At 42.3% G+C, this 25,850-nt stretch overlaps 1 protein-coding gene across 1 annotated transcript in view; it reads left to right on the plus strand.

Moving 5' to 3' along the window:
* The first annotated feature begins 402 nt into the window (after positions 1-402).
* SLC9A4 (solute carrier family 9 member A4) overlaps positions 403-25,850 on the plus strand; it is a 29,426-nt gene continuing 3,978 nt past the window's right edge. The window contains exons 1-9 of the mRNA XM_044428540.1: positions 403-849; positions 3,246-3,505; positions 5,915-6,132; positions 8,987-9,189; positions 10,054-10,140; positions 11,362-11,432; positions 16,298-16,459; positions 21,729-21,825; positions 24,295-24,426. Coding sequence (XP_044284475.1) covers positions 418-849; positions 3,246-3,505; positions 5,915-6,132; positions 8,987-9,189; positions 10,054-10,140; positions 11,362-11,432; positions 16,298-16,459; positions 21,729-21,825; positions 24,295-24,426 — 1,662 coding nt within the window. The 5' untranslated portion in view covers positions 403-417. The remainder of the gene's footprint in view (positions 850-3,245; positions 3,506-5,914; positions 6,133-8,986; positions 9,190-10,053; positions 10,141-11,361; positions 11,433-16,297; positions 16,460-21,728; positions 21,826-24,294; positions 24,427-25,850) is intronic.

The raw sequence follows: 25,850 nt of genomic DNA on the forward strand, positions 1-25,850 counted from the left end.
AATACTTTGCAATAGAACAGGGAAGGATAAACTGTTGCTGGCCAAATACATTCCTCCTTTCTCCTCACCTCCAAACTCCTGTAAGGGACACCCTGGGATGGGTGGCAGATGACACCACTGTCCCTGTTAAAAAGAGTGCCAGCGCTGTGTCCTTGTGAGCCCAGCAGAAGAAATGGTATGAAAGCAAGGAGGGTTATATGTGGAAACTATAACCTGTCACAGGTGAAAACCAACATGATTTTTTTCTATTATTAGCAGGATTATGGGACCTCTGAGTTTGCATAATGATGCCTAGCTAATATCTGAGATGAGGAACAAATGGGGTCTCCATCTAAGATTAAAGTATAATCTCCACCAGGCATTTATTCTTCTGTCTCCCTTCAAGGCTTCCATCTGTATCATCGACTGCCGCACTTCATGCCAGAAAGCTGCCTCCACATTGCCATGGGTCTCTTGGTTGGTGCAATTATTTTTGGCACAGATCACAAATCCCCTCCAGTAATGACCACAAGCATCTACTTCTTGTACCTACTCCCACCCATTATCCTGGAAGGAGGCTACTTTATGCCCACCCGCCCCTTTTTTGAAAACATTGGATCCATTCTTTGGTGGTCCTCAATGGGGTCCCTCATAAACGCCTTCGGCATTGGGTTCTCACTTTATGGGATTTGCCAGATCGCAGCTTTTGGCCTCAAGGATGTTACCTTACTGGACAACCTCCTGTTTGGCAGCATGATTTCAGCTGTGGATCCTACGGCTGTCTTGGCTGTCTTTGAAGAGATGTCTGTTAATGAACAGCTTTATATGATGATCTTTGGAGAATCTTTGCTAAATGATGGGATAACTGTGGTAAGTATGCTGCCAGTTTTGAAGAAACTGGGCCTCTCTGCTTCATGTATTGTCCTCTTCCTCCTTCTCCTCCAAGGAGGTCAGAACAGCACACTGGGTCATTCTCTTTTCTTTTAGCACTTGTCATCTATGAGTAGATTAGGCTGAAAGATGCTGAATGGCCTAGTGAGCTTCCCCTTCCAACACCTTGTCTACTACTGGCTCATTAGGGAGGTAAAGGAAGTGTCTTCACCCAATGCAAAACAAAACCCCCTTCCATTGCAAAAATGACATGGAACATCCCTGTGCATCCCCTGACATTTCACCATGAAAATGTAGATCGCCTTTGTATAAGTGGGTGAGTAAAGGGGCAGTCCAGCAATGTGATCCAGTGGATAATGGCAAAGCCAACAAAAAAGAACTCAAGCCAGTATGTTGCAATCTGAAAGCAGCAGGTCAGGCTCATGCAAGCGGTTGTCCCCAGATGACAGGCAGTGAGGCAAGCTGTGGACGACCAAGCGTGTAATGCAAGAATATGCCTCAAATGGCATCTGCGCTCTTTGGAAGACATCAGCCCCATTTCACAAATGAGCAATAAGTGGCTAGTCTGGATCAGCCAGTAAATGTTCTGGTAAAAGTCTGTATTGGTAATGCTGCCCCACAGGGATCAGATGCTTATCCCATATTTCACACAAATTAAATATGGAACACTCCCCTTTTTTAAATAAAGGGGAAAATTCAACTGATTGTAAAGTACACTCAAACAGCACATTCCGTTCCTTCACAGAGTAACACTGCACACCAGTGCTCTGCTCCCTTTTTGTACAGTTAGGCAACCTATCAGTAAACCACAACAGGTTGGAGGGTTTTGCATAAACTAAGGTGCCACCACTGAAACTGACTAGAGAACTGACTAGAAGCACCAGTTTATACCTAACTAGAAAAATAATATTTGTGGTGCAGCTTTTGGGCACAGACAACATTGATCCATTCCCTACTCTTCCATTTTCTCAGTCTTTGGCAGAACTGATTTTCTTAAAGCTGTATTTATCCCTATTAGTGGTGTTGTCGTGATATTTCTGTAGACAAAGGACTTAGGTGATCAAGATGATCAGTATCTCTAAAGTTGATCTCTAATGATGATCAGAGTATTCTAATGTTGCAAGGCAAAATCCTTGAATGCATGGGGAGGCATCATCTGAACTCCCCCAGTAGGAAGAAGATAATGATCAATTAGCTCTCTTTATCTACTCTAACACATATGAACTAGTGAAACAAGCAGTTTGCAATAGATAATAATCTGGCATATGAATATGCAAGTATGTAGTATATTATTTATCATTTGTTGTAATGGACTATTATTTTGTTAATGAAACTGAAGGCACCCCCCCTCAAACAGATTTGGACCAGAGGAGATGAACATTCCTTCATCCATGATGCTATGACTGGGGCTCCTGTAAAAAGAGAGAGAAAAGACATACCTGCTGGTTACATCCTTAAGGTAGCATGTGCTTTAGATCTCATGCTCCATTAATCCTTTGTGGCCCCCAGGTTATGAATGAGTTCTGCTCCTGAGAAAATGGAAATTAATCTTTAAGTCAAATTTGCATGTAAGTTGGACCATGCATAGTCAGCCCTCCACATTCGTGGGGGAGGGTCACCCCCCCAATGAAAGCAGAAAAACTGTGAATATTTTTAGCCTACCTGCCCAACTTCATCACTGTCTCATCTTTGCAGCAAGGAAATGCCAGAAAAACGTCCGTCTCCAGATGGGTGGGACAGAAAGATCTGCTTTGCAAGCCTCCTTCTCTTCCACTTTGCTTTCTCTCTCTTTATGGTGATAATGATTTTCTGCAGTAATTTTTTAAAAAATTAATAGACTGTAAGGCAGCTTGTTCGTAAGTACAGGTTGTTTGTAACTTGGATGCTTGTAACTCAGGAACTGTCTATAATTCAGTTGCAGCTCACCTTATTTACCATTTTAATTATATCCTATATCAGGTCATTACATTTTAAAACCAAATCGAATTGGGATAGGAAGTGAAAATTCATCCTGAACATTCATTTCCATCTTAACATTCTTCTTTTCCATTTAAGAGGTCAACCAATGTGGAGTTTTGTTACATGGCCCATCTAAGAATGGTTCCAGATGGAAGGCTCCAGAGGCATTGTGCAGCTGTTCCAACTTTTTTCTTTCTTTCTTTCTTCTTTCTAGCAACAAAAAAGATGGAAGAAACAGTGGGAAAACATGAGGCTTAAAAAAAAATGACAAAAAATGACATGATCTAGAACTCAGATAAAATGCCATGACTGAGACATGGAAATTGCCCAGTAAAATCCTTCTTTGGTAAATGTATACCAGAATGTATATCTTTCATAGCATAGCTACAAGACATTCCTTTCTTTCCTTACTTCAGGTCTTATACAACATATTGATTGACTTCACCCAGATGCATCGCTATGAAGATATTGAAGCTGTGGACATCCTGGCTGGATTTGCTCGCTTTTTTGTAGTGAGCTTTGGAGGGCTGCTCTTTGGCATTGCCTTTGGGTTTGTGGCTGCCTTAATGACTCGATTCACACAGAACATTTCTTCCATCGAACCTCTCCTTGTCTTCATGTTCAGCTATTTGTCTTACTTAGCTGCAGAAACACTTTACATTTCTGGCATTTTGGCGTAAGTATAAAAGCAGGTCTTTTTGCACACCACCCTGCCATGCAATAGATGTATCATTTCCTGTCGCTAGGCTCTGGGGTGATAAGCAGCAATGCTTGAGTAATAATAACACTTAAGATATTATGCAACAAGCAATTAAACAAACTGCATTCTTTTAATATTCACCCACCACCAGTTTAATAATGAAACTAGTACACTTACAAAATACTGCTGGTGTTTGGGCCAGTGCACACCATCTCTTTGGTAGGCATATTTTCAGACTGAAGTGATTTTGAAGATCAATCCACAATTCATCTGAAGTTAGTGAAGCAATTACTTCAGCACTTCATCCACCCATATCCCAGCTAACCATAGCCCACAGTTTCTGTTGTGCAAACTCTGCTAGTTCATTAACTGTGAACAATCAAGAAAGAGAGCCCCATGGCTTGTTGATGGGTTGTGAACTTTGGGTTGTTCACCATGGGATGTTGTTTCGTGTGAATCCAGAATTATGATCATGGGTTGTTTATGGACTGTTATGCCAGGCTGCAGAGGCAGGAATAATGAAGTAAAAAGGGGAAAAAGGCAAGAGTACCACAAAGTATTTTGGGATACTGGGAAGGAATATGCAAAGGAGATGGAGAATAACCTGAGGACTGAGAAAGTGAATTATAGTTTGTTTGATCACCTATAAGTCACCTGGGTAGAGCAACAAACCACGGGTGAAACAAACCACCAATTAAAGTTGTGTGTAAACCAGGTCAATGTATTACTATAAATAACATTTTTAAAGAGCAGCATGCAGAATTACACTTCACAAGGGGCACCCAAGTCTCCTCAGAGATCTTGGTCTATCATAGCACCAGCTGAAGAACTTTCTGTTCATCTAGGCCTTTTAAATAATTCAAGTAGTCGGTCTGACTCTCCCAGTTCTAAAATCTGTAGTTTCACTCTGGTGTTGCTGTGAGGTGTGTTGTTTGTTTTTGCATTTAATTTGCATTTCAATTGTTTCCTGTTTGTTTATTGTAAGTCATCCAAAGAATTTTATGTTATGGGGCAGCACACAAACATCATGAATGGCTAAGTGAATAGTTACAGCCTTTAACAAGCATTGTGGTGTTTCTCCCTTACCGTCTAGCGGTAGTGTGTCTATTCAGGGTTTTGGCCAGCCTGCCAAGTTCTCCTCCAAAGTGCTACAAGCTGAACGGTGCTCAAGCAGGGCATTTAATTTTCCTCCCGTTTTCCACTCTTCTTGTCCAAGTGATGCATAATATTCCATGGCTATGGAGCATATCCAATATTTTCATTGGCCTGGTGTTTATGTGGGGGAGAATTGCCCTCTTAGCTTATTTAGCTTTTCTCCCGCAAGAGGTGGAGATGTTACGTATTTTCTCAGTGGCCTTCTTTTGGCTGCAGTCCTGCTGGTGTTCACAACTTGCATTCCTTTTTAGAGGGAGTGACACCATCAAAGATGTATCTGCTAATTAATGTGAGTGCAGAGGTGGACATTAGCAGAGAGACTCACCAGATGTGTGTCAGTCTTTTTTATCTTCCTGCCCTTACATTTCCCTAGCCCATCTCCTCAGGCTGTTCCTCTTGACCCTACAACCTAGCCAGAAAAATTATGGCTAACATTATGTTGGAAAGAGGTTCTTTCAATGGAGAATTGGCTGGTGTGGCAAATGGTAGACACTCCTGCTCACTAATTCTTCCTTACAAAGGACTCTGCCCCGTACTTAAGCATTATGAAGTATGTTGGCATAGCTATTTGAAGTGCTGCTTCAAAGGCTCCAACGAATAATGGCTTCATGAGTGGCAACCACACAGACCTGATGTTTGTTACATTCTTCAGCCACATGGGAACTGTGGCTCTCTTTAAGCTGATTGCTGCTAGCTTTAATGCAATCCAAATTGGCAGCTGACGCCTGGGATTACTTGTTTTTCTGAAAAACACAGTGAAAGGGCAACAGCTCAGAAGTTGAATACATGGTGTGCATGTCAAAGATGCAGACTCAAGTCCAGCATCTCTAGGTACATAGCTGAGAAAGTCCACCTGAAATGTTGGAGAAAGGCTGCCAGTCAAGATAGAACAGTTGGTGCCCACCAAATATCTTGGATTCCAATCTGAGTCTTCCCCAGGGACCATGTTTGCTGAGCAGGATGGAAATTGTGTTCCAGTGTATCTGGAGGTCAACTGGTAGGGGATGGCTCATGAAGACACTCCTGAGCTAGATGGCTGCATGATTTCATTCAGTTTAATGTTCATTCAAACATCATTATGCACTAAGAATTCCCAACATGGTGGTCAAAGAATCACAAAATAAGCCTCAAGATGAATGCAGGAGACAGACTTTTACTGGGGAAATCTCACAAATCTCTTTATATCACTGTTTACAGCAGCTCATGCATCCTCTTTTTGCAAATCAACAGGATTACAGCATGTGCGGTGACTATGAAAAAATACGTGGAAGCAAACATTTCCCCAAATTCCTACGTAACGACAAAATACTTCATGAAAATGCTGAGCAGCATCAGCGAGACCCTGATATTTGTGTTCATGGGTGTGTCCACTGTCAGCCGAAACCATGAGTGGAACTGGGCTTTCATTGGCTTCACACTGGTCTTCTGCACACTTTGGAGGGCAATAAGTAAGAAACAACAGTTTGAATCAAGCCAAACCAGATGACGATGTGTTTTGCAGGGATGGGCAGAAGGCAGAGGGAAATTTCCTGCCAAGTGAAATCTAGATTGGCAAGAGTTTCTAACCATCTATTGTTTAAAAAAGAACAGTGATGCAGCTTGGCAATTTTAGACCACGGACTGGGTGGACTTATAGAACCCTCCTTTACGCAGCCATGTGCCACATGCAGTATAACATTTGGTTTCCCTCCCCCAAGCAAAATAGTTTGTTAGTCTTGATCAGGAAAAGAAATATTCTCAGCATGTGTGTCACATTTTCGAGTCAGATCATGGCTACAAGAATAAAATGTCATTTGCTTCTGCTGCCCTGATGCTAAACATATTTGGGAGCAAGGACTGTTTTGTTATAGAAAGAGTGAGTATGTATTTAAAGTCAAAATAATAAGTTGAGCACCTGTAACCACATACATACCAAGCCACAAACCCCACTTTTTAAAAATACAAATAAGGTAAAGATCCTGCACCCACTAGGATCAGATCCTGCACCCACTAGGGCTGCCCCATCTTGCCAGCCTTGGTACTGACGTGGTTCTATTGCTGGTGCCATCACCAGCCATCATCCCCAAGGTCAGTTGAGGAAACTTGGCTGTGCAGCCCTGGAATTTGCTCCAGGTCCAGCCACTGCACAGGGCTCTCCCTCTGTCCAAGGGAAACAAAAAGGCTCTGTGCTTTGAATGGGTGATATCAAGAAAGCTTGAGGGGAAATCCAGAAGTGGGAACGGGCTGAGGTCAAGGCTGGTTCTGAGCTCACCATGTGCTCTGATGTGCCACGGCCCTTAATTCTGTAGATACCGAAGACCCTGGGACACCATTTTATATGTGACTCCGGGCTGGTGGATTGCAAGGCTCTGATGTTAATATTAATAATAATGCAGATTCATCGAGCCCAAGGTCTGCTCACCCTGATTAAAAACACTGTGAAGTACAGAGAGAGATGAGGAAGTTCAGAACTGACTGGTTTAACCTGTTTATCAAGGACTTCCACAGGTGTGTTCCCTTGTCCAGCTCATTTCATGCATAACTGTACTCCACTGTAATAAACATTAGCTATAGAGAAAAACTCTGGATATATTAAAGAAATTACACTATAAATGCAAACTGATTCCATTACGTATTGCAGAAAAAGCTTGGCACTGTGACCAAGTGCAAGACACAACATGAATAACAGCAATAAATCAAAAAGACAAACAAAATAAACAGACAGGAAAGAGAACTTTTAAGACAATTTGGTAGGGTGGGAGGAGCCATATATGAATGTCAATCTGGATTAAGATTGTATAAAGTATATCTAGCTGCCATAATTTTGCAGGATCTGTTTCTGGAGTTAAGAGAAAGGGACAGAGATAGATGGGAATTGGTTTGGGAATGAGTGTCAAATCTGCGCAGAATGAAACAGGCAATTTAAGATGGACTCACTGAAAGCAAAAACAGGAATCCCACAGATCCACTTAAAATTTAAATTGTTGCTAATGCCTTTTAAACTAGGAATGGTGCTGAAAGCGTAGTGTGTGGCAATGTACAGTTCAAGTTAAGTCATTCTGTAAAGAAGAAAGTTACTAGCTACATTACACTTACTTTCATCAATAAATCTTAAGCACATGCTCTTTTACAATATATTTTTAATAATCAGAAATCCAATCCTGTTAGCTTGAAATGCATGAAATACAAATGGTATAATTAAGTCAGAATGCTGCCATTCTCCATCATTTCAAATGCAAGGTCAGATGATGGCCATGTGTTGTTACTTACATATATCCTTGTTCATGGTGACAACAGCCCTAGCACTTAGCTGAATGTGTTAAGGGAGATGAGATTGGCTGTGCTCTGCTGCCTTCTAAGCTCCGTGAGTTCATTTGAAGCTTGGAATAGATCCCACCCTCTACATGAGCATCACACTCCCCCATGGGACAGCCTGGGTAGTGTTGGGGTCACCACTGGAATCTCAGCCTAACCTGTTTACAGGGCTACGCTTAGTGAGGCTAAAATGGCGAGCAGAAGGCCTATGTCAGCCACCTTGGCTTCTTTGGAGTAGGAGAAAGGACAAGTATAAGAAAAACTAAAATTGAAATCTGGAAAAAGTGGATTTCTAGCTTTATTTTGCTCATCAAATTGCTATGGATTTCAGGAATGTGTATAATCCTGTTTCCCCAAGGGGAAGCATGCATGTGTCCCACTTTGCTTAAAAGAATGTGAAAAAATAGTACTTTTCAAACCTGGTGATCATTTTTTCATACGAAGCTCATCTTTATTTGATAGAATTGAATATAAGCTTCATAACTGGCCTTTTGGATCTGTAATCTCTCTTAATCCAGTGGATTGTTTGGGATAGATAACCCTTTAAGGTATTCATACATGAAAGGTCCATTTTATAGACACTGGAAGAAAAAATGAAGAGGGTCTTGCCAACCAACACCAATAATACACCTTTGGACGCTTGTCCAAGTAGTGTATTATTTTATGCGATGATTTCAGGGGTTGGTCATGGGTGTACATGCAATGTGATGTATATCCAGCCTTTTGAGAAGACTCCCACTTTTCCGAAGCTCACTAGCTATCTCACAAGGCTATCATTCTCAAACTCCTTGGGGGTCAGGCTGAGTTTAATGACCATATAGTAGTGATGTTTTAAGCCAGGGTCTCCAACCAAATCCCAATGGTTCAGTTGCTCTACCATCATGTAACAGGCTTCATGATGTCAGATTAGGCTAACCTGCAATGAAGCACCAGTAGCAACCTGCTTATACAAATAATTTCATTTGGTTAGTGATTCTTGTTACTAGTAAGTTTCTATTTGTTTCCTAGGTGTGTTTTTGCTCTTCAGCATCAGCAACAAGTTCCGGACCTACAGATTTACTCTTAAAGACCAGCTGATTATAATCTACAGTGGCCTGCGAGGGGCCAGCAGTTTCTCCCTTGCCTTTTTGCTTCCTCTTGCTCTCTATCCTAGAAAGAAAATGTTTATTACATCGATTATTGTGGTGACCTATTTTACCGTTTTCATTCAGGTAAGCAGAGTTGATGAATGGGACATATGAGCCATAGGGTGGTTTGCACTGACTGGTTTGGCTGCTTCTGTCCTGCAATCAAGTCCGTCACATGGAATTCAAGGACTGGTAGCCCAACATCCTTCACACCGACCTGCCTGCCTGATGTTCACTGTTCCTGCAAGAGTGGGACATTCCAGTATTTCCAGGGCATGTAAATCCAGCACACGTTGGCCAACATCTAGGGCAGTTGGTCCTCAAATAGGGAGCATTGAAAGAGAATGGTTCTCTCTTTGAAGGGGTCCTCTATTTGATGGCCTGATCTGTCCCAGTCAGCTATAAAGATAAAGAACTACAAGAAGGTAGGATGGGCCAGGCCTTTGAACCTGGAGAGGAGACTGAGCTCACACACCAATCACCTGGTCACGGTCCTTTTGAGGCAGATTATATTTCTATTTACAGTTGACCAACTGTTTCTAAATCTGCATCAAAACATGTAAATCTCCACAAACAAATGCTGTTGTATCCTTTGCTCTTCTTTTTGGAAGATACAGTCCCACTTTTGGAGGAATGCAAAAGAGGCCATCCTGCCAAAATCACATGGTCAGTCACCAGATATTTCTAGAGCATAATTTGCAAGAATTTGGATTTGATATGCCTGGGGCATACTTGCCAGGGTGGCAGAGATGGGGGAGGAAGGCAGAGATGGCAGATCAAGTGGTCAAGGAGATAGCAGTATATTCACTGAGCCCCTCCATGGGATAGGCTGAATGGTATTGTCCAATCAGGTTGTGTAAGTTAAACCAGTATAAAAACATTCTGTATCATAATTGAGTGCCTGAATTAGCTCTGCAACTTTTTTTTTGCTCTTTGTTCCACATGAAGGGAATCACCATTAGGCCACTTGTAAAGTACCTAGATGTTAAGAAGACTAATAAAAAAGAGTCCATCAATGAGGAAATTCATGTGCGAGTAAGTTGAATGTTAATATGGATCATATAGCATCAGGAGAAGGAACCTTGTGCTATGTTTTGAATATCTAGCTCCTTACTGTATTGGACTATTGAATCCAAGTTCTTACTGCAATGGAGGCTGACTTAGTCAATTATGGCGAATGTAAAGCCTGCTCTTTGGCTAAGTCTGGCTGCAACCCATTGCCTGCTATGGCTAGTGCTGGCCCTGGAATTGCAGCATGTTTCTGTATCACAAGATACTCGATCCCATTTTAACCCAGCAAGCCTGGGTTTGAAGATGGGATTTATTGCTTTCATTGCATGCAAAGCATATGCTGTGTCACTTTTTGTTGGTGGTGTTGTTTTTGCTCTACTGCTGGTGGAAGCAGGCATTAGTGCCCCCAGTGCAAGCACTGGTGGTGTGCTAGAGGAAAACAACCCTGTGCAACTAGCACTTGTTTGGGCAGTAGCCAAAAGCAGCGATGTCCTTCCCCATTTATTGGGTGTGATCCAGCACTGCAGGGATTTTCTTGTGGTGCAGTTTTGGTGCTGCCTGTTTTGGTGCTGTGTTTGCAGGCAGCTCTTATTGCTGATAGAAGGGGACAGGGGAAGGATGTCTCAGGTGAGGCTATAGTGATTGTGCTTTGAGCAGCAAGCACCTGGCCAAGGATAACTTGCCCCACTCTTTACACAAGTTCTCAGTACAAATACTGTACCCACCCTAGATAAATCTATTTGTCAGATCTGGTGGCATAATCCTGACTGTATACTTGACCTGGCCTATGGAGCAGATCATAGAATCAATGTATATTTATTACTGTAAAGCTGGAATGGCACACATGCTTAACTTGTCAGCAAGTCCCACTGATGACAGTGAACCTTTGATGAAGGGGGCAGTCCGACAGTCTGATTTGCTGCAAAAGACTGGCAGTGCCCTGAGCCTTCTAGTGTTGTGCTGGGTGCCCAACCATGATACTAATTCAAATTGCAAGCCACAGGAAGTGGTACCCTTTTACCACCCCCTGTAACAATTAAATTAGTCTCTGCTTGTGACAGTCGGGATGACCAACCAAGAAGTATTGGTATTACTGCTCAGTTACTTTATCTTTTGAAAAAATTTTTTTTTAATTTTTAAAGCAATTTGAAAATAAAGTACATTTTAGCTAAGTGCCTGCACTAGTGTTGCAAGAAGTACTTTAATATGAAGCTCACACCTGTCTTGAATTTTGTGTGCCTGTAGCTCATGGATCATCTAAAAGCTGGCATTGAAGATATATGTGGACACTGGAGTCATTATCAACTGAGAGAAAAGTAAGAATGAGTCAGTTCGATATAGCTAAGATTGTTATACACCTGTAGTAAAATGGTCCAAGCTGAATGCATCCTGCAATTATTATCTTCTTTTTCTCACTATGATTTAATAAGGGTTGGTTGCCTTGCTTATTCAGGTTGTATTCACACAACCAGGGCACAAGTGACAGCTGAAATTGGGCTGGATATCTCCAATGCTTATGGGGTCATCCAGTCTTCTGTAGTGCCGAACCTATATTTGTATGACTTGCATGAAAGGGCGGGCTCTTGCCATATGATCTGCAGCTTGCATTCTGTACAGTTCTGGACTACATGGAAAGCATCTACACAGATACAAGTTGAGCATGAGCAGAGTCCATTCAGAAGTTCAAGTCAATATGTGGAAGTATGGTTGGAAAGAAGGTGTGATAATAATCACAGTTTCTTGCCTTCACACATGCACTGTTCCTGTACAGCATTTATTTATTTTAGGCAGATGGTTCCTAGAGTTGCTTTCCCATCCAGATCTCCTACTTTCCCTTCACTGCTCTTTGTACCAGGAGTGGAAAACCTCCAGTCTGCAAGCCAATTTGGCTACCAGGTTAGCTCATCCCACTGGAAAGCCTAGTTGAGCCCCCTCCTTCGAGATCTGCTCATTCAGGTCCAGTATGGAGAGACATACTAAGCAGAATCCCTGATGGGAGATAATACAAGGGATTCCTGTAATGCAGTTAGGAGGACCAGCAGCACACCAGCCCTGTGTCCTCCCCAAAGGGAGAAAATGCCCTGGGCACAGCTGCTTCAGCCAAGGTGCTGCAGTATGTGGAGGACCGTTTCTGCACCCAGCACTTCTGTCAAGGTGGTTTTGTGCACCACCAATGGAGGGGCAAGTGACATGGACTGGGTGGGTTTGGCTCCTCAGTTGAACCATCATTTGGAAGAGCTTCAGACAGTGCTTGTTTTGGACAGGGCCCAAATAACATTAAGGTCCCTGTCTACTGATGCCATCCACCCTGTGGACTATATGGGACATCACCCACTCCTACCTGTTTTCATTTCCCCACTTTTTATACAAATGATTCCCAATCAGTACCAAACCTCCACCAGACACATCTTAAAGGTTTCCTCTTAAACCTCTTGCCATTTCCCTCTTTCTGTCCTGTCCCTCATACTGAACCTTCAACATCATTGTTTACTGTCCTTTTCTTTTTCTTCCACATCCCTCTACCTTGTCAATTGTATATTTCATTGTAATAGTTAACTGTGTCAGCTAAGAGTAACGTTGATCTAAAGTTACAGTAGGCAAAAATAATGGCTGATACTTGCTATTCATATAGTATATTATATATACTATACTATAGTAATATAACCTCTTCATGGATCACTGCCTTGTCGTGATGAAGGGGCTTGCATAGCTCAATGAAGCTATGAATTCTGCCATGCGGGGCCACCCAAGACGGACAGGTCATAGCAGAGAGCTCTGACAAAGCATGATCCACTGGAGAAGGAAATGGCAACCTGCTCTAGTATCTTTGCCATGAAAACCCCATGGACAGTACCAAAAGGCAAAAAGATATGATGCCGGAAGATGAGCCCCTCAGGTCGGAAGGTGCCCAATATGCTACTGGGGAAGAGCGGAGGGCTAGTACTAGTAGTGCCAGAAAGAATGAAGCGACTGGGTCAAAGCTGAAAGGACACTCAGTTGCGGATGTATCTGGAGGTGAAAGGAGAGTCTGATGCTGCAAAGATCTATACTCCATAGGAACCTGGAACGTAAGATCCATGAATCAAGACAAGCTGGATGTGGTCAAACAAGAGACGACAAGACCGAACATAGACATCTTAGGAATCAGTGAACTAAAATGGACAGGAATGGGTGAATTTAATTCAGATGACCATCAGGTTTTCTACTGCAGGCAAGAATCCCTCAGAAGAAATGGAGTAGCCTTCATAGTCAATAAAAGAGTAGGAAAAGCAGTACTGGGATGCAACCTCCAAAATGTCAGACTGATCTCAGTTTGAATCCAAGGCAAAGCATTCAACATCACAATAGTCCAAGTCTATGCCCCAACCACTGATGCTGAAGAGGCTGAAGTTGACCAGTTCTGTGAAGGCCTACAACACCTTCTAGAATTAACTCCAAAAAATGATGTCCTTATCATCAGGGGGATTGGAATGCTAAAGTAGGAAACCAAAAGATAACCGGAATAACAGGGAGGTTTGGCCTTGGAGTACAAAATGAAGCAAGGCACAGGCTAGTAGAATTTTGTCAAGAGAATACGATGGTCATAGCAAACACTCTTTTCCAACAACCCAAGAGATGACTCTACACATGGACATCACCAGATGGTCAACACAGAAATTGACTATGTGCTCTGCAGCCAAAGATGGAGAAGCTCTATACAGTCAGTAAAAACTAGACCAGGAGCTGACTGTGGCTCAGATCATGAACTTCTTGTTGCACAATTTAGGCTTAAATTGAAGAAAGTAGGGAAAAGCACTAGGCCACTCAGGTATGACCTAAATCATATCCCTGATGAATATACAGTAGAGGTGACAAATAGATTTAAAGAATTAGATCTGATAGACAGAGTGCCTGAAGAACTATGAACGAAGGTTTGCAACATTGTACAAGAGGTAGCAACTAAAGCCATCCCAAAGAAAAAGAAATGCAATAAAGCAAAATGGCTGTCTGAGGAAGCTTTACACATAGCTGAGGAAAGAAGGGAAGCGAAAGGCAAGGGAGAAAGAGAAAAATGCACCCAATTGAATGCAGAATTCCAGAGAATAGCTAGAAGAGATAAGAATGCCTTCTTAAATGAACGGTGCAAAGAAATAGAAGAAAACAATAGACTAGGGAGGACCAGAGATCTCTTCAAGAAAATTGGAGATATGAAGGGAAAATTTCATGCAAAGATGGGCATGATAAAGGACCAAAATGGCAGGTACCTAACAGAGGCAGAAGAGATTAAGAAGAGGTGGCAAGATTACACAGAAGAACTATACAAGAAAGAGCTTAACGTCCCTTATAAACACAATGGGGTGGTCACTGACCTCAAACCGGACATCCTGGAATGTGAAGTCAAATGGGCCTTAGGAAGTCTGAGCAGTAACAAAGCTAGTGGAGGTGACAGTATTCCATCTGAGCTATTCAAAATCTTAAAAGACAATGCAGTGAAAGTGCTACACTCAATATGCCAGCAAATGTGGAAAACTCAACAGTGGCCACAGGATTGGAAAAGGTCAGTTTACATTCCGATCCCAAAGAAGGGCAATGCCAAAGAATGTTCAAAGTACCGCACCATTGCACTCATTTCACACGCTAGCAATGTTATGTTCAAAATCCTACAAGCTAGGCTCCAGCAGTATGTAGACCGCGAACTACCTGAAGTACAGGCAGGATTTCGAAGAGGGAGAGGAACTAGAGATCAAATTGCCAACATATGCTGGATCATGGAGAAAGCTAGGGAGTTCCAGAAAAACATCTACTTCTGCTTCATTGGCTATGCTAAATCCTTTGATTGTGTGGATCACGACAAATTGTGGCAAGTTCTTAAAGAGATGAGAATACCAGACCATCTTATTTGTCTCTTGAGAAACCTATATGCAGGTCAAGAAGCAACAGTGAGAACTGGACACTGAATCACTGATTGGTTCAAAATTGAGAAAGGAGTTTGGCAAGGCTGTATACTGTCGCCCTGCCTATTTAACTTATATGCAGAGCACATCATGAGAAAGGCGGGGCTAGATGAATCACTAGTTGGAATTAAGATTCCTGGGAGAAATATCAACAACCTCAGATATGCAGATGATACCACTCTAATGGCAGAAAGTGAAGAGGAACTAAAGAGCCTCTTGATGCAGGTGAAGGAGGAGAGTGCAAAAGTTGGCTTGAAACTCAACATTAAGAAAACTAAGATCATGGCATCTGGTCCTCTCACTTCCTGGCAAATAGGTAGGGAAGAAACGGAGGTAGTGACAGATTTTATTTTCCTGGGCTCCAAGATCACTGTAGACAGGGACTGCAGCCAAGAAATTAAAAGACGCTTGCTCCTGGGGAGGAAAGCTATGGCACATCTAGACACACATCTACTAAAAAGCAGAGACATCACCCTGCCAACAAAAGTGCGTATAGTCAAGGCTATGGTTTTCCCAGTTGCAATGTATGGCTGTGAAAGCTGGACCATAAGGAAGGCTGAGCGCAAAAGGATTGAGGCCTTTGAATTGTGGTGCTGGAGGAGACTCCTGCGAGTCCCTTGGACCGCAAGGCGATCAAACTGGTCAGTGCTAGAGGAGATCAACCCAGACTTCTCTTTAGAAGGCCAGATACTGAAGATGAAACTGAAATATTTTGGCCACCTAATGAGAAGGAAGGAGTCCCTGGAGAAGAGCCTAATGTTGGGAACAATAGATGGCAAAAGAAGAAGGGGACGGCAGAGAATGATGTGGCTAGATGGAGTCACCGAGGCAGTTGGTGTGAGTTTAAGTGTACTCTGGGGGATGGTGGAGGACAGGAAGGCCTGGATGAATGTTGTCCATGGGGTCGCGATGGGTCGGACACGACTTCGCGACTAACAACAACAATAGTAATATAATATGTATAATATATTGTGCAGATATGAGAACACATCTGATGTGTTTACTTCAAATACTTTATTTAGAATATCAAAATATCCCTAGTAATCCTGTATTGTTAAGTTCCAAATTTATGCTTGTCTTTGTCTTGTTGCTTTAATGCAAATGGTGGCTCATAAATCACACATCTTTGCTATTGTTATCAGTCCCTTAAGAGGTGATGATTCAAATTTATCTAGTAATTAATGCAGAACCGATATCTGACTTTTCTTTAAAAACAACAGCAACATTTTGTTTATTGCTATTACCAGATTTAAGAAGTTTGACAACAGAGTCCTAAAGAAGATCCTATTAAAAAAGCATCAGCCAAAATCCAGCATTTTTTCTGTATATAAGAAACTGGAAATAAGACAAGCCATTGAGATGGTCGAAAGTGGGGCAGTGACACCAGCAACTTCTAAATCCTCTTCTGTGTGAGTATCTTCTTCCAGCTGAGCTACTAAGTAGAAGACGGGAAGATAAACGGAATGGTCAGTGGTCGATCCCCATCAGTGTGTTTTACAAAAGCATGGGAATAGGCTTCGGAGTAGTTGGGGCTGAACTTGAGGCCCATGTGCAGGGCTCCTGCAGCACAAGAGTCTCCATCTACTAGTGGTAGATGATGAGGCAATGACAAAGAAGCCCCATCTCACACCTGGGTTGGCCTGGGCATGGCATACTCTCCAGAGCCAAGGCTGCGCACCACAGCATTTTCCATTCTTATTTTGTATTTAGCTGCAGGGAAGAAAGAGCTCTTCCGTTCCTCTTGTCGCTTCAGAGTTGGCATTTTGCTTGCCACAGACAGGCTCAGGCCGTCTTCCAAACTAGCCTAAGACTTCAACAAAACCTTCTGCTGAATGCTCTCAGACGGAAGCATCCTTCTCTTCAGGCCAGAAGCTGTAGGTGTTGCCTCCAACTAACACCACCGCTCATGCTGAATCCATGGTTTCTTTCATATGGTTGTGCTAGTCATGGAAGTGCTGTGAATCAAGTAAGCTTAAAATGCAGTATTGCATGTCTGCAGTGTGGTCCTTTGAGAAGGAAATTTGGCAAAGAGCCCCCCACTTCCTGGAAAAAACCTTCCACAGCAATATATCAGGAGGATAAATAGATTTGTGAAATGTAGGATGGAAGAAGTAGAGAAAAGAAACATTTGATTGTGTTTCACAACTAAGGTCATACATGGTCCTCTAAAATCCCCACCTGCCCCATGTCTTGGTCTAAAGTTATTTAGCACACAAGTGCAAGAAGGATTACCTGTCCTGCATTTTGACTTTACAGTGTTCAATTTAAGGTTGGACTAGAGCTCTGAGCCCACAATACTTGTTGGAGTGCTCTCCCAGCCCCATCTCACCAGACACTGCTCTCAACCTCTGGACCTTCCTCCGAGTGTTAACCCCTCGAGAGGCCCCCTCCCTTTTCTGTGGTGGGACCCCATCTTTGGAATAACCACCCTGTTGCAGCCTACCTAGCACCAAATTTGCCACTTTTTGCCATCAGAATAAGACAGCCCTCTTTGCAGAGGCTTCAAAGACTTCCCTGATCATTCAGGGGCCTGAAACAATTAGCCAGGTGCCTTTCTTTTAATCTTGGCTTGGTCTTTTTATTCTTTTATATGCCTTTATGCTCTTTTGCATTAATTTTTAATTCTTGTTAATGTTTTTATCTATTGCATTTTATTGTTTTTATACTTTGTTTTAAGTCCCAGAGAGCTTCAGCTAAGGGCAGTATAGAAACAACAACAACAACAACATGATCATGCTCAGAAGCCTGAAAGAGCCACGCTCCTGATAAAGACAGCTCTGCATGCATTGTATTCACTTTTTGTTCAGCTTTTCATTCAGCCTTCGAATGAACATGTGCTGGTTGGCAATGGGACCTCCTATTGTGATCCCATTTCCACCAGTCTCCTAACATTCTCCTACCTAGCTTAGTCATCCAAAAAGGTCGATGAAAAAGTGATTGCTTTTCACCTCCAGACCATGACTGAGCAGTTCCTGGGGGCCAGCTGACTCAGTTACAGATACCAAGGAGTATTTATCCTTTGACTTATACATTCAGTTCTGTCTGAAGTGACTCCACCAAAAAAGGTGCTATTGGAAACACTGTGCAAGTTTTCTCAGTTCTCTTTCTTAACTTTTAAGTTAAGTTTTTCTAGAATCTTCAGTTAGATCTCATTTCTCCTTTCCACTCAAAGCTTGTATTAATGTTTGAAAGAAAGATTAACTGCATTGTCCTTCTGGCAATTAGCTGCTGAATGAGGCAATCAGTTATTAAAGGGACATCACTGTGTCCAATAGAGGCGAAACAAATGTTTTTGCTGAATAAGACACAGCCTCAGATCCATAGAACGTACAGGTAGATGTACAAGTGGGAATCCACTGATTAGGCATGTTGTGGCAGCACCCACAGTGGCCTCTCCAATTCTGATAGGCCCACAATGGTTGGGGACCCCTTGTGTAGTGGGACAGATTTCCAGGTTTTGCTGGGACATCAATGTCATAATCTGTGTTTACAAGCAAGCGCTCCCTCTTTAAACACTGTGCTGTCATAGACGAGTGGGATATCGGAAGCAGTCTTTTTGCTGGAATGCTATAAATATTTTGTGTGTGTGTATTACAAAATATACCATTCACTTCTGAATGGTCTTATAGTTATTAAGATAATATCTGAACATCCTTAAAATTATATTCAACACCCTCCCTTTTCACTTTTTGGTGATTCCTCCAAACAGATTATAATTTGGAGTATTAAATACATATATATGGTATCATGTAAGAGTAGTTTACCATAATCTTAGTAGGATTAAATTGTTAGAATTATGTTATTATGCACTTTTAAAGGAACCAGGGAAGGTTTGGTAACACCTGTCCTAGTACTGAAATGCAGAGTATAATGACCAAGGAAAGGCTGTCAATTTAAAAAAAAGGAAAACAACTTTATTGGGTCATTAACATGTTTTACTTGGAAACAGATTAGTATCATAAGTTGTGTAGCACTGAAGCATGAACGTAAAAGGAGTGGGTTTATTATACAGAAACCATGTTACTTTTCCCTTCAATGGATATACTCACAGTTATCAAGTTGCTTGGTTAATAGCTAACTTGGTGAAAAGAGTTTCCCTGTCTTTCTTTGTGTTTTCACTGAATCACAAATTGCCTTCATGCTGTTTGTGGAGTTGCTCATTGTTCACCTGAAACCAAGAGTATTTTAATAGAGACATCCAGGGAACTATATTAGCTGGCAGTTTGTAGAAGAATGATTCTTCTACATGTGAGCCATCCTGACTGAACCCAGGACACAGTGGCACTGTCGAATGGCTCAGCCCTCCTGTATCCCCAAGTAAGGCTTGTGATCATGGAACCTAGAAAAAGTGCCTTCAGCAACTGCTGGTTGATGGCTCTGCTATGACCAAGTTCAGGCTGTTCGTCAAGTATATGTATCTAAGCATGCTTAGAACTGTTCTCGGTGTAAAAGCAGTGCTGTGCAGGAATTGTGCCCTGTGGCAGATTTGGTACAGTAATGTGTTTAGCATTAGTACTGTGGCATGTCCCTGCAAGTGACATCAGTTGAGGTCACTACCTCGTAGCTGAAGACACATTTAGAAATGGCTAAGGCTTGGGGATGGTTAGAGCATGGTTTGAAAGCACATGAGGCAGTCATCCTACTGAAGTGAAGTAGGTCTTCATGGGTGAGCGACTGCATGGGGACTCTGTACACCACCTGAGTCCCTTGTGATGAAAGAAAGGTGAGATACAGGTTAAGCAAATAAGAAACTTCACAGACACAAAGCTGTGTTTCAGTGGATAGAAATATAGATTGCTGTGCCATGAAAAATGGTTGTGCAAATCAGTCCATAGACTTTTCTACCGCATTTTCCATTTGTAGCAGGGGGGTGCTGGGGTGGAGTTACTGTAGTTTGGAAAAGGTGCTACGGATCACTGAGAAATCAAACCCTGTGAAAACAGTCATTGTACTAGGAGATATGGCAGGCATTCCACTGCAAAGATAGCACCACTCTTTTCATGCCAATGGCCTCCACATGTTGGTTGGACTCTCCACATAGTGATGCATGGAAGTAGATAGCAATTGCATGAACAGTGTGCTCGGAAAATACAAGACAGCACAACAGAAATGTGCTTACAATACACATGGTTACACTATACAAAGGCATGCAATCTCCATTACATAGATCAATCTTCCTCAGTATAGTGCTCTTGAGATGTGTTGATTATAATTTCCATCCTCCCCAGCCCATCAAAACCAATAGAATAATGGGAGTTGTCATCCAGAACACCTCAAAGACATCTATTCGGGGGCATCTTAAATAGTTGGTCTCTACAAGAATATGGGATCTTACTTTGGGGAGGCAGCCGCCATGCCGCTGAAGTACTATGATAATATGGGACATGTAGAGACCGCTTCTGCACATCCATGTTGTAACATGATTAGTGCGATCATTTGCCATCACCTGGTAACACTATCTTAAAAATAGGATGAAATGGAAGGTTCTTGATGGTGTCGTAAGGCTGTAACTCACGCCTCCAATTAACTCACACAGCAGCCGGCAATAAAACTAAAGACTTTTATTGCTATTTGCTACAAGATTTACGATGCAACAGATAAGCTCTGGCAATGAGCTCCTCGCAGCTCAGTTGCCCCCTCCTTTCTGAACCCTATAGGAAAGGTCACGTGGATTTCAGTCTCACGTCTTTCTGCACGTGGGTGGGACAAACTTCTCTCTCGTTGTCCCAATTGGTCTAAGCGACACAACTTCCTACTGAGCTGGGTTTCCCCTAAATCACCCGCGATGTCTTCCCGTTCTCCAGCACTGGGGCTCTGAAGCAGCCCAACAGAGTCAGGAGGCGGGGGAGCAACTTGCTCAAAAACCTCAGAGTCAAGAGGAAGGGAAGCGGCACCCTGCTCAAAAAACTCAGAGCCAGGATGTGGGGAAACTACTCGCTTGGAAGCCTCAGAGTCGGGCGGCAGGGGGGCCGTTTGAGCCATGGGCAGCAAGTATAAATCTCCCTGTTCCAATGCCCGACTCTCACTGGGAGCTTCTGGCCCTCTCTCGTGTGCCAGCGCCTCTGCCAAGCCGTTAGGCACAACAATGGCTAGCCCACAATAGTAGAGCACACTTTTTCTGGAGATACTCAACAATCTGAAATAGAACCTGATCGAGAAGGAACTGTACAACATTTCATTTGGATTGACCTTTAATGGCCAAGGTTACACAGCTACACAGGAGTTTAAGCATAGTACTGTATAGTCATAGACATTAAAAACCCACTGAATGTACTGAATAACACTTTCAGCCTTTTGCTGCTCTCTACACCCTACTGAACTGCTCGGTTGGGTTAAAAATTAAACTTGCTAAATAAAATAAAAAAGAAAAATGCTACTGCTATCACTTCTAAAATGGTGCAAGAACAAACAAGTTTTCTTTGTGAGAGATGTTTATTTTTAAATCATTGTTTAACATTGCTTTTTTTTGTACTGGCAGTAAAATAGGTGAACATAGACTCATTCCTGCAGAGGCACACAGATTCTGGGCCCCTTTGCTTTTATGGAGGAATCCTTACTGTCCCTTATTAGCAAGCGATCCTAGATGCACACTGTACAGCACACAGGGCCAAGAGACTATAGGAAAGAACAGTTGGACCTTTGACTTAGTGTAATGTTTGCCTTCCTTTCTGTTTGCAGGAGGTATAGAAACCAAAGAACACGGAGACTTGGCCCCGAAGAGGTGGAGTCTATACAGAACATACTTGAACACAATCTGTATCAAGTGAGACAAAGGGTGTGTGTTTTTCCCACCAGTAACATGCTTTAGAGTTCCTTAACAAGAGCTTGTATTTGTGCTCTTCGGAACTTAGCACCGGAGAGCGATAACAGAAATGTCAATGCCGGCTGTTGCCACTGAGCCACATGATGGAAAAAGGTGTAGGCAATGCGTGTGTTTGTCTGGCGGCTGTGCTTTACTGTGATCACAATTTCCAAAACTTGAAATCTGTCCTTGCTGTGCCTGTTCCCAGTAGCTCAAAACAAAAAGACAACTCACCTTTTCCTTCCGGATGAGTCACTTCTGTTTGTGACGAAGGGCAGGAGGAGAGCTTCAGGGAATGGCACTAGGTGGCAGGCCTTCCTAGCTTAAAAGCCTTTAGGATATTTTCAGCTTCTGAAGAACTCAATATGCATTTTTAGTCTGGGAACAGGCAACCTTTAGGAACCTGTGGGAACATTTTACAATTTTAAAAAGTGCAATTTCTCCCGCCTCCTGCTCCTCTCCCAGTTGCATCTTCTACATTCACCTCACGGTGACATAAACTGGTCCTGGAAGTCTCCCAGTTGTCTAACTTCTTGCTGTTTAGGTTAGTGGTGATGAAAAGGGTAGGACAAAGATTGCAACAGCAACAGAAGTGGGGAAAGTGAAATCAGAGTGGTGGAAGGGAGTTGCATGTGTCTTGGATAAATCATGGTGGGATGCCATGAAATGGCAGCAAGTAGTCGCCTTGGGTACTAAGCACCTTGTCTTGTGATGAGCCAGAGGTGGCGCCATTTGCTTTTCGGTCTCAGGCACCAAAATATTTTGTAAGAAAAGTATTATGGAATAAGATTTTGTGGACTACACTGTAATCCGTGAAAGCTTATGAAATACTAATACATCAGTCTTTAAGGTCCCACAAAGTTCTCTGTTGTCTTTGGTTGTTGTAAAGCATCCAGATAGGATTGCGTACACTTAGTTTCACTTTCATGACCTTGTTTTAGGCATATAGAAACTCATTTTTCTGATAGCTGTAGCAAGCATAAATGCACGAGGAATTGGAAAGCACCTGCTTCATCCCTGCTTAGATTAAAAGGTGTTATTCCCAGAAACTACAAAAACATCCATTGCCATTCCATGACCCAGACATCTAACCCCGGCCATATCTGTGAACTGACCTGTCAAAAGCCCTGGTGGGAAAATGGCCCAATCCTGATAAACAGGCCAGCAAACTCTATCACTGCCTCCTCACATATGGATTAGTACTGCTCTTCTTTTCCCTGTAAGCTGGAGAAGCCACTGAACTTCAGAAGCCTGAGGTCCCCTATTTCATATTTCATAATCATATTTTTCTCCACAAAAGCTCCCAGGTGTCTTGCCATATCTGATGAAGTGGGCTTAAATGCATTCCTCAGCATTTCTTTAGACAGAAATGTGATGGATCCTCTGTACTGTTTTTACTACTGCTAACTTAACAACAGAGGTATAAATACGACTTATTTGAATGGTAGTTATAAAATTACATTAGCAATCTCTGCCTTAACAAGCATTTCTGAGACGGTTCAGGGAAAATGAAGGTTAACAAACAAACAGATAAAATCAAACTTTATTGGGAGAGATGGAACTGTGTGGGGTGTGGGGTTTGTGTGTGTGTGTGTGTGTGTGAGAGAGAGAGAGAGAGAGAGAGAGAGAGAGAGAGAGAGAGAGAGAGAGAGAATTTGGCAGTCATCATGATTCTTAGATTTTTAATAGCAGAGAAAATGTAGTACTACTTGTGAATCCACAAGAAAATACATTTTCTTGTTCTGTAACTGCACTATTCCACTATACCATAGAGTTTATGGTACTACATATGGTACACAATGTAGTTTATGGTACTACATAGATATTATGTAGTAGGAAAACAAGAAAGGATTTTTTCCAGCAGGAATGGTAGTGCTCAGATCTCAATTTTGTGACAAAACTGAAAAGAAATAAATAAATTGGATCAATTGCCTTGTGTAGGAAACTCATCGAAATTTGAGTAGAACAGTTCATGTACATAATGACTGGCGAATGCTTACATTCCCAATGCCTTATAGAAAACATACATGCCTGACCTGCAATACTTTTCCTGTTCAGGGTTCCAGTCAGCCTATGCCCTCTTTCAGAATGCTTCAGTCCATCTCCTGCTTGCTTGGCTTTCCACTCCCCTCAACCAGGTTTCTATGGTCGTTGACTGCTTCAATTTGGCTGTTTTGGGTTCCCGCCACTTTGGGTGGGTATAAGGCTGCTAATGCCTCCCTCCTGTATGTTGATGGTACAGATTGGAGCTACACAAAAATCCACACACAAGGAAAGATCTTTTAACCTCTGGAACATGCATATATGTACATAATTCATTTTATCCTTTTGGGATCAAGATACAATGTCAACACATCTGATTACAAAGCGGTTAGGATGTTCTGTGTACTGTTTGGGAGTTTATCCTGAGAAAGATCTCAGCTGATGCTCTTCCTGTTTCAGACACTATCGTACAACAGGTACAACCTTAGTACAGATCCAAGCGAGAGGCAAGCCAAAGAGATTCTCCTGCGACAGCAGCACAGCCTGAGGCAGCCTACGAAGAAAGGATATAGCCTACCATGGGGAGGACAGGTACTGCTTACACAACCTGGTCTGTTTGTGGAACTGAGCCGTGCAAAAGAGCTGAACCTCCTGCAAATATACACCTTGCTGCTTATTTGCCATGGGCCCCCTTTTTCAGAGCAGTCCACCCTCCTTTTCACATTCTGGTTATGTTCCTGCAATGCCAAAGTTTCCTCAGGGTAATGGTAGGTGTACAGCAGACAACTTCCCAGCATTCTGGTCACACAAATTGTGATAATTAACCAGGATTCTGGCACAATCCTCTGAATTTTTCAGGAATACTTCTGGAAGTGTGTGTGGTGTGCCTCTCTAAACAGCATTAATTGCTTTCTGTAAAATGAGTAATTTTTTCCCTGCTTTTTGGGGGCAAATATTTCAGCCACTACCTCTGCGATATATTCAAGTTTCTTGTCCCTGAGCCACATAAAGTTTGACTTTCAGGAAATGTGTGCTGGAGCAGAAAATTGGAGGTTTTCAGGAGTGGTTTTGCACTCTGCTTTGTCCTTAGGTTATTTGGGCAAGTTACTTTTCTTTGAATCTCACCAGTTCATCTTCTGGGAATAGGAGTTTTGTTGTTTTGTTGTTGGTCACACCTCCTGCTGCAGCCATATTTTGAACAGGCAAGTTCCACAGAGGCTGAATACGCTGTCAAAGTTCCAAAAGTGTCCCCCAGCCCAAAAATTTGAGGACTCCAATCTCTGGAAAAAAGAAAAGAAATAAACCTAAAATGAAGAAGTTTAGTTCAGTTAGGGCAATCATTTTATTTAAAAATCTCAACAACTAGAAATGAATCTTTTGAAACAAGAAAACTAGACTTCTGCTGTGTAGAGAGTAATAGCCTAAATTACAAATGGCTAGAAAAATCAGCCTGATTTGATTGTGATTGGAAAGTCCTGGTGAGGCCTTTAAAATGATTGATGGAGGAGATGATTCTTTTAAGGTGTACCCACCTTTCTCAGGTTGTTTTCAATGCCTCCTCCTGCCATGGCAGCGCGGGCACATTCCAGAGTCTCACTCATTCCTGAAAGTAGGAAGGGAATGGATTTGAAAGACATCATGTGCATTTCTCAGTTGGTAGCTGGCAAGCTGAGTCAGCAATGTCAAAATATCTTTTGCCACTTTCAATCTGATTTTTCAAAGGGACCATTATAATCAATGCAGATGTTTTCAGAAATAAAGAGGACACAAATACTCTTTGTGTCCAGAGTATTATTTATTTTTTTCAGTGGGTGGAAGTTAGTCATGGACCAACAACTGGTCCATTACAGGCAATACACAACCAACACTTCTTCCATGCACACCTGGCATTCATCTTTTGATGACGAAGCAGACTCTGATGCAAAGTCTGATGCTTCTCCATTGACCTGGTTTGTACATAATGGCAACCCAGAGTATGGGTCAACTGTGGGCTGACTATAGGTTCTCAATGAATT

The sequence above is a fragment of the Varanus komodoensis genome, unplaced genomic scaffold, assembly GCF_004798865.1.
Source record: "Varanus komodoensis strain SLA01 unplaced genomic scaffold, ASM479886v1 scaffold2, whole genome shotgun sequence".
In the NCBI taxonomy this organism is placed as follows: Eukaryota; Metazoa; Chordata; class Lepidosauria; order Squamata; family Varanidae; genus Varanus; species Varanus komodoensis.